The sequence below is a fragment of the Benincasa hispida genome, chromosome 3 (genome assembly GCF_009727055.1).
Source record: "Benincasa hispida cultivar B227 chromosome 3, ASM972705v1, whole genome shotgun sequence".
NCBI classification, from domain to species: Eukaryota; Viridiplantae; Streptophyta; class Magnoliopsida; order Cucurbitales; family Cucurbitaceae; genus Benincasa; species Benincasa hispida.
Window position 1 is genome coordinate 48,111,546 of NC_052351.1, and position 9,616 is coordinate 48,121,161.

General features: G+C 31.7%; 1 protein-coding gene across 2 annotated transcripts; it reads left to right on the forward strand.

Moving 5' to 3' along the window:
* The first annotated feature begins 431 nt into the window (after positions 1-431).
* Positions 432-9,128, forward strand: LOC120073366 (aspartate aminotransferase, mitochondrial-like). Of its 2 annotated transcripts, none has more exons than XM_039026172.1 (11): positions 432-3,066; positions 3,204-3,584; positions 3,681-3,766; positions 3,865-4,071; positions 4,152-4,257; positions 5,277-5,381; positions 5,471-5,643; positions 6,752-6,911; positions 6,994-7,089; positions 8,171-8,265; positions 8,639-9,128. In XM_039026172.1, the coding sequence occupies exons 2-11, from the start codon at positions 3,345-3,347 to the stop codon at positions 8,742-8,744; spliced, it is 1,374 nt and encodes a 457-aa protein (XP_038882100.1). In that variant the 5' UTR covers positions 432-3,066; positions 3,204-3,344; the 3' UTR covers positions 8,745-9,128. The 2 variants fall into 2 exon arrangements, with proteins under 2 accessions (XP_038882100.1, XP_038882101.1); XM_039026173.1 differs by having other exon boundaries at positions 432-2,224.
* Positions 9,129-9,616: the final 488 nt, after the last annotated feature.

Sequence of the window (9,616 nt, forward strand, 5' to 3'; positions counted from 1 at the left end):
GTGAAAGGAGATGTTAAAGATTTTTAGATAATTTATCTTCTTGACAACAAAGGTAAAATACCATTGATGTATTAATTGATAACATCTCCAAATAAGCTCTCTCATGAAATATTAAACTTCTTGAGAAGTAAAACACCATTGATATGTTCATTGATAACATCTCTAGGGAAGCTTTCTAATAAAATTGTTCGGCTTGATGGGCTTGAAAGAACAATTACTGATTGAAACAAAGTTATTTGGGCTTTAGTTGAAAGCCTGGCCCGAATTAAAACCAAGACCACTGATGAAATTCAATCTTAAACAAAACAGTGTGCTAAAAGCACAATCCTCGTGAAGATTGATCTTCACCCTACACTTTGATGGTCAAGATTCACTTCAAGCACTCAGAGAATTGAAGACACTTTAATGAATAACCCTAATCTTTTCTTTCTTGCAGAAGAAAACGAGAGAGAAAAGAGGGAAAAACCAGAGGGAGATGCTGTCGAGATTCGTCTAGATGATGAAGGTATTGCCGAGTTTGTCTAGACGATGAAGGTGCTGACGAGTTTCGTCTATATGATGAAGGTGCTGAGGTAAACGATAAGAAGATAAAGGAAGAAGAAGAACACCAAGAATTTTTACGTGGTTCGGCCAAAAGGAGTCTACGTCCATGGAGAAGTCGGTGATTTCTTAATCGGGGAGCTACAACAAGAATTACAAGATAAGTAATTTTAGCTACCTAGATCTCTCAATCTTTTTTCCATCATATATGTATAAAAAATTTACAGATGTATTTAAAGACAACTTGTATAACTAATTTTTTAACAACCTTTGAAGTTGTTTTTCATAACTTGTAATAACAAAAATATTGTTAAGTACTTGTGTTTGTTAGAGGCTTACCCCCGGTCCCCCAACATTGTTGTGTACTTTTTTTTTTAATCAAAAATAAAGAAAATTACTATTGACATGTGTGTTTTCTTTTTTTGTTTGTTTTAATTTTTTTTTCCTTTGTTCCTCCTTCAAAGCAAAGAAAATCCTCATTGATGTGTGTTGCGTGTTTTTTTTTGCCTTTTTGTTTTTTTTTTTTCCAGTTCTCCCCTTATAATTGCACTCTCACCAATAAAATCTCCGACATTAGTTTTAGGGATTTTTTTTTAGAATAGGTGAGATTATTATACAACAACAAGGGATCCCACAGCTCGGGATCAAGGCATCAAAACAACAAAATACAAACAAAGATAGGACTCAACCGAAACAAAGACACAACAAATGTAAACAACACCATCCACCTGGAAGAAAAACAAAGAAAAGGAAACAAAACCTCACCACCTGGGGCCAACAACCAAACAAAGAACATTATTTTTAGGGAAATTTATTTCTATCTATATATTTGTATTTATGACAATCTCTCTCCTCCAAAGGTAACTACCATTGATACGTGTGTATTTTTTTTTTTTTTTGCCTTTTGTTTTCTTTCTCTTTTTTTCTTCGATTCTTCCTTCTATGTTCTTAATAATACTGTGATTTTTGATTGACGAAGAAGCATGAGGGAGATGTAAAGGGGTGATTTGAGAAAATGGGGAAGGAAATCTTTCATGTTTTAATTTTTAAAATATGATTGTGGTTCAATTATATTATACACATTATCCCTTTATTTTTTTTAAAAAAATTTGTTCGAAAACACTGAGTTTAAAAATTATATAATTCTTGTTACATATTAGAAGTTTCATTTATACATTTATTTGATAATTTAATAACTAACGCAATAATATGAAAACACTGAGAAAAAAACTATATAATTTTTGTTACATATTAGAAGTTTCATTTATTTTATAATTTTTAATTAAAATTATGAGTTTTCATGTGTATTGCACATGTTCTTAAACTAGTTCAATTAAATGACTCCAACCTTCCTATGGTCCTATAGTGAACTAAGATACTAAAGGTAAGAAATTCATCATTTCAATTTTAGTGGGAGGGAACAAAAAGTATTATAATTGTTAAGACAATGACCAAACTTCCAACTACAAAGAGCAAGATCATATCAGATATGATTTTCATTCCAATTCATCCTTCTTCTCTCCACTTTCACTATACCTCTCTACAAATCCAAGTTTAAGAATGTAACTTATTTTCGACAGTGTATGTGAGAATGAAAGGTAATTCACTTCACGGGACGCTTCACTCCACAATCTATGAAGTTGACATATAACATACTAGTAGTGGATCTAATGCATTCAACATGGTACATCTCCTCTTGCAAATTGAATTTTTCTTTTGTATTTTGGTTGCGCTACCGATTTATAGTGAATATTGGTAATTTGAGGTTACCTGAAAAAGTTATTGTAGAATGTCTCAAATTTTTAAAGTTTCTAAAGGTGTTTACTCCTAACCTCCTGTTTTTCTATGTACAGTGTATTTTCATGACTTAACAAAAGAAATTGTAACATTATTTTTTAGTATAAGGTACTTGTTTTTGAGGTTAGTGGGGAATTAATCGTCACTTAAAGCTTGCTTCTCGTTCTTATACCATGTATTTTCTTTGGAGGTTGTCCCAAATCTCCCACATATATACAGTTGGTTAAACATTGCTTTTTTAACCTATGAAGTCGACATATAACGTTGTTTTTTTAGTTGGTTAAACTGCGTTTTCCTATATTTTTTTTGGTTTGTTTAGATTTTGTTAAAGACATTATTTTTAGTTTATTAGATTCTTTTTTAAATTACACCATAATTATAGGGATGTTACTATTGGGATATGTTAGTCCATTTACAGATTTTAAAAGTATTAGATTTAGTTGATCATTAATTTCTTATCATTCTTTAAAACACAACATTTTATTTTAGCCATTTATTTGGTTGACTCTTTATTTAAACACTTACAAAAATTGTTGAAAATATACTTCAAAAGTTATTTTAAGTAATTGTCAAATGTTCTAATTTTTTTTCAAAATAACTTATTTTTTAAATTAAACACTTGAAATGCATTCCAAATACATAAGACAAAGATGGTTACGGTGCAACCGCGAGATTCTGAAGGCCGGCCCAATAAAGTATCATTTTGAACAAGGCCCACATATGGAGTCCGTACGTACCCAATTCAAAACTGGGCCTAGCCCAATATCACAAATCGTTACTTGGGCTTTGTTGACAATTTGGGCCATCTCTCTCACCTACTGACTTTTCAGTTTTCAATATTGAGTTCCCCCGGTTTTCTGAAACAGGCGGAGGAAATCCAATCATTTCCACTGGCTGCCGGCAAACAAGAAACAGCGGTGGTATTTCTTCTTCTTTTTCGTCAACAAAGAATCAACGGAGAGGATCGGTCTCAGAAGGCTATAAAGGAAAAGCTTCGTTAATCATGGATGCTACACACGCCTTCAGCTTCAACTTCAACTTCAACTTCAACGGTGGTATTTCTTCTTCGAACGATTGTAATGTGGAGGAGTTTCGTACTGACGAGAAGATGCATTTCAACTTCAACTTCGAAAGCTCTTAGTCTCGGATGGTTCGATCATGTGAAACCGGCTCCGAAGGATCCAATCATCGGAATTACGGAGGCTTTCTTGGCCGATCCGAGCCCTAACAAAATCAACCTTGGAGTGGTACTGAAGTAACTCTGTTTTTCTGATTTCTTTTGAATTCGTTGAAGGTTTTCATGTTTTTTTTTATAATTTTTTTGAATGATCCACTTTTGGAAGGGAGCTTATCGCGACGACGAGGGGAAACCGGTTGTGCTTCAATGTGTTAGGGATGCTGAATCGAAAATTGCTGGGAGCGAGTTCTTGTAAGTTTCAATGCTTTGTTTAGATGGAAAAACTAGCGAGGTTGAGTTGAGTTTTATGGTTTGCTGAGTCTTGCATTTTGTTTTCTTTAAAACTTTAGAGAGTCAATTTCTGCTGCGGCGAGTTCAAGATTTGTGGAGGAGAGTGTTAAGTTGATTTATGGAAAGGATTCAGATGTTATAAAGGAAAGGAGATTTGCTGGACTTCAGGCACTGTCCGGGACTGGAGCATGCCGATTGTTTGCTGAATTTCAGAGGCATTTCCATCCCGATGTTCCAATTTTCTTGCCTGAGCCAACCTGGTCTAAGTAAGTTTCTGTTTGTGATTCAATTTTCTTCAACCTTCATTACTTTCTTTCTATCTCTGAAATTTACGATTGACCTGCAGCCACCATAACATTTGGAGAGATGCCCAAGTGCCAGTGAGAACCTACCGCTACTATCATCCAGATTCAAAGGGTTTAAATTTTGGAGCATTCATGGATGATATCAAGGTATGGTGGAAATTTGGTGTCAGGTTCAAGGCTATTTTTGTTGTTTCATCTTCCATATATGATGTATATAGTATATATTTGGGATGTTGTTTTAAATGTCAATCAGCTGAAAATATTTTTAAATATAACAAAATGTCATAGGTTACAAGCATAAATTTCAAAAACTAAAAACAAACTTGTTAGATGTGGTTTGGTTGGAATTTGGATTTTGTTTTATGTTTCTAGATTCACTAAGTTTAGAAAATTAGTGTTGGTTAGCAATTTGAATTCTGTTTTTGAAAATTGATTCGGATTCATATTTTGAATTTTAAATTTTAAAATGTGCACACTCACACACATTATGAAAGATAAAAACGTTTATAAATATAGTATTTGATGTTATAGAAACAATTATTTTTTAAAAATTAAAATATATATTATGTGATGTATTATAAATTATATAATATTACAAAATAATAATTATACAAATTTTTTAACATAAAACATATTAATAAATTAATTAATAATAGTTTATATGCAACGTAATATTTAATGAACTAAAACTAGTTTTATGTTTTAAATATAACTTCATACACATTTAAAACAATTATTTAAATTAGAATTCAATTTCTAAATTTGCTATCATACACCTATATTAAAATATGAAATACAACTTTGTTTTCATTGAATACCTTATTTTCAGATAACTTGCCAATTGGCCTTATAGATGGTGGAAGTATGTTTACCATCGTTTTCAAAAACCAAAAATTAAATAGTTATCAAATTGACCTATAAAAGAGACTAAATATCTGTTTAAAATTTGTTATAAATAATTTATTCAATGATAGTATAAAAAATATTTTTTTTCAAAACAGAATGTTTCAACTTAAACTGAAACCTTATTTAGCCAACAGGCAGTAATTGGCATTACTGCTCCCTTTGTTGTACGTTGGTTAATTTGCCTTTGATGATGTTTCTTCATACAGTAGCAAGAGAAACTTTCTGCTCATATATGTCATTTACGATCTTATTTGATGTAGAATGCCCCAGAAGGTTCATTCTTTCTGCTCCATCCCTGTGCCCACAACCCAACTGGCGTCGACCCAACGGATGGACAATGGCGAGAAATTTCAAATCAGTTGATGGTAGTTGCTAAGAATTTGATGGGTCCACTTCAACCATTGCAGGATTATTGTAGAGAATGATATGACTTAACTCCAACTTTGCCTGCCAGGTGAAACATCACTTTCCCTTCTTTGACATGGCGTATCAAGGTTTTGCCAGTGGAGATCTTGAAGAGGATGCCAAAGCTATACGGCTATTTCTTGAAGATGGACATATAGTGGGATGTGCTCAATCCTTTGCGAAGAATATGGGTTTATACGGACACAGGGTCGGTTGTCTAAGGTAGGTTTGTGTAAAGTAATCGTCTCGTGTTAGTGGTCGAAGTACACATAAAATGACATTGGATGGTCTCAATTATATTTAATAAGAGAGAGAAACGTTTGATCATTCTTTTTTGGACAAGGGACAGAAACCACTTCTCAATGGAAACAAAGGGAACAACAGCCTAGAGGACAAAACAACATGCGGTGTTTGAACACTTTAATGGTAGTATTTTGGTCCATTTAGTTCTTTTAGGTCCCATTTGGTATTCATGTGGTTTTTGTTTTTTAAAATTAAACTTATTTTCTCTAAATTTCTTATAATGATTTGAAAATTCTTAGTCAAATTCTAAAATTAAGTTTTTAAGTATTTTTTTAGTTTTTAAAATTTGACTTAGTTTTTGAAAATATTGGTAAACAGTAATAACAAAATAAAAAATGTAGAGGTGGAATAAGTGTTTTTATAAACTTAATTTTCAAAAATAAAAAACAAAAAATCCAAATGCTTCCAAACTAGGCCTTAACAATGAGTTTTTTTTTTTTTTTTTTTTTTTTTTTTTAACAACATATGAGGTGGTGGATTGAATCTCTAAGTTGTTGGTAGATAACATATACTATCTATCAGAGCATGTCATGTTGTGCTAGACTCAAGTTGGCTTTTAATAATAGTTTAGTCATCATTAACATGACCGAGTCCTTGATTTTTGTTTGAAATGTGGCATATTAATACTAGAGGAATAATTGACTAAAGCTGATTGTCCAATCAAAACTTCTACCGAAAACTTAACTTAAAGGTAAAGGGCTTAATTTTATATTTAGAAAATGTTAAATACTGAATTGCTATAGATAAAACCATGGGGACCATAACGTTACAAAAATCAAAATACTGAGGTACAGTGCATTGAAGCTCGTTCCATTTTAACGATTCACCCTTTGGTCTGCACTATAATTCTGGTAAAGTTGGGTTCATAAGCTAATAGATGGGATGGGAGTTAGCATATCTTAAGCTCTTAAGCCTTTTTCTTACTTATTATGATTGCGTTGCATCATTTTAAATCGTGACCTCTGCCTCTTTCCTGTCTAGAATTCTTACATTACATCTCTTTGTTCATCTTTCTCCCCTTTTCAAGTGTTCTTGGCAAAGATCAAAAGCAAGCCATGATAGTAAGATCTCAGCTTCAGCGACTGGCCAGGGCAATGTATAGCAGCCCTCCCATTCATGGTGTGTTATTAGTCTCAACAATCTTGAGCGATCCACGTCTGAAGGCTGAATGGATTGAAGAACTGAAGGTAATGGATGAATAATCTTGTAACTTCTTGATTCCAAGTGGATACTGATTCTGATGTGCTTTTGATACTCCTTCATTTCAAGGTCATGGCCGATCGCATTCGATCTATGAGAGCTAGTTTATTTGATAATCTTGAGAAATTGAACTCTCCTCTCAATTGGGACCACATAGTCAAGCAGGTCAGTTCTGAATATGATATTACAATTTTGGTCAAATTACATTTCTGTTTCTTACTATCTATACTTCTAGAACTCTTATCATCATTGCACTCTAAACTAATTAATATTATCTAGCAATTATTATTGTTGGCATCCTTGCTCTTTGATTTCTTTCCAACTAAAATAATGTCCTATGAACATGCCCATATTTTCGATCAGTATGATCACGATGACCCATATGCCATCACATTAAAATAAGATGATATCATAAATAGGTTTAAATCCTATTTTGGTTCTTAAACTTTGAACCTTGTTCTATTTTGGTCCTTGAACTTTAAAAAACGTCCGTTTTAGTCCTTGAACTTTTAAAAAGTGGTTATTTTAGTCCCTATTGTTAGGATTATGTAGATGAAATATTTTAAGGATGAATTGCATCAAGCATGGATTGAGCAAGATGAAGGTGAAGTAAAATATCAACAACCAACGTGCCAAAATAGTGAACGATCAAAATCTTGGATGCAAAATGATGTTTGAGATCTCCTATAGAAAATTGTTGTACCACCTAATTCAAAATTGAAACCTTGGATTTTTTAGCATGACTAAAGTATTTGGCAATCTAATCATCTACAAATACAAACCATCTCGCTATTATTTTTAAAAGTTCTCTAAAAAAATTATTATTTTTAAGAGTTAACAAAATCTTAATAGTAGGGACCAAAGTAAGCACTTCTTAAAGTTCAGGGACTAAAATGGATGTTTTTGAAAGTTTAGGGACCAAAATAGAGTAATATTCAAAGTTCAGAGACCAAAATAGTATTTAAATCTAAAATTTATTTGGTATTTTTTGGGTTATTCTTTCTTTCTCTCTCTTTTGAATACAATAAATGTTGGGTATGGACAGAGAAAAAGTAGCTCAATTATCACTGAGCTATGTTAATGCTAGCATCATATTCTGAATTTTTTATTTTGTTAATCATTGGTTTACAAGAACGACATCTTGTAAGTTTTGTCGATGAGACTTCGTAAACTTGAAGACTATCTGGATTAAATTGAGATAAAGATGTTTAATATTTCTCTATTGACCAATTGTAACAAAATGTAGGTTGGAATGTTTTGCTATTCTGGATTGAACTGTGAGCAGATTGATCAGCTGGCGAGAGATTTTCATATATATATGACCAGGGATGGACGTATGAGGTATCTTTAACAACATTAATAAGCTGTACTAAGTAAAAATAATATTTAAAATATCATTTTGGTCTATACTTTGGATTTTATTCCTTTATCGATATCTTTTCAAATGTCCAAATTTAATTGTTAGTCTTTTGAAGTTAGTCTTTATTGAAACTAATTAAATAATAATAGTAATTTTCATGTATGAAAAAACATTTTATGAACACATGTCAAAATAATTTGTTAAGAAAAAAAAAAAAACTAATACAAGAGATTAAATTTAGACATCTGAAATTATAGGAATTAAAAAATTAAAATTGAACGAGTTTCAAAATACAGGAACCAAGATGATATTTAATAAGAAATATTCATTTTTCGATTATGATTTTTGGGGCAGCATGGCGGGTGTGACGACGAGAAATGTAAGCTATTTAGCGGAAGCAATGCATCAAGTCAGTAGTTATGATCCAGAGTCTTTAAAGGTCTCCAATGCAAGTTTCTAATGGCCGTCATTTCAAGAATAATTCAGTTGATGAGGATAAGTTTCCTACTGTTCAAATCTTCCTATTTGTCAATCCTATTTATTTATAGGCAAACTCTAATATCTCAACCAACAAGCTGTTTTTCCTTTAGTCAGCTTGGATGGCAATCAGTGATCACTTGAATGAAATTCTACTGTAGAGCTGAAAAAAACTTGCATTCTAAAGAAGCAGAAATTAATGAGTCCTGATAGGATAGGAAATCTCCCATCTTATTTTGTTTTAATACCGCTAATACATAACTCTCTCATTTCAAAAATGCTAATGCATAACTTCTACGAGTGTATCATATTTGTTTCATTGTAAGGGTTAATGTAATATTAAAGAAAATTTTGTAGTTAAACTGCATATTAGCGGCTTTTAGTTTCCTCCTCTTCTCTGTACTTTCCTACTGTTTAATAAGTTCTTTTGCGCTAATTTGGTAGGATTTTGAGTAAATAATAATCTTATTTGGGTGGTTTTTAGTTGATTTTGAATCAAATTTATTGAAAATCAGTTGTGAGCGCCGAGAGGGTCTAAAGTGATTTGTGAAGGTTTAGAATTAAAATTGATATAATTGTTAGTTTGGATATTAATTGGTTCAACCTTCAAATGAAATGTTTTTTTCAAAGTAGACTATTCTTCTAATTAGAAAATAAAATAATGTTTCCTTCTGACACAAATAATGGTTTCTTTTAAGTACAAAATAATGTGATTATAACGATGGTATTAAATTACCATTGACATGTTTTTTTTCACGGTTTTATGAGTATGACATCTTAACTTTAAAAAAATGTGAAAGGTTCATAGTATTATTATGCTTTTGCTAATTTAGATAAACTAATGTAATTAACTAT

Excerpts from the sequence above, each read along its gene's own strand:
- LOC120073366 (XM_039026172.1), top strand. The coding sequence starts at position 3,345 with ATGCTACACACGCCTTCAGCTTCAACTTCAACTTCAACTTCAACGGTG. Across the intron at positions 4,258-5,276 it reads CATTCATGGATGATATCAAG|AATGCCCCAGAAGGTTCATT; the intron begins GTATGGTGGAAA and ends TATTTGATGTAG. Across the intron at positions 5,644-6,751 it reads CACAGGGTCGGTTGTCTAAG|TGTTCTTGGCAAAGATCAAA; the intron begins GTAGGTTTGTGT and ends CCCCTTTTCAAG.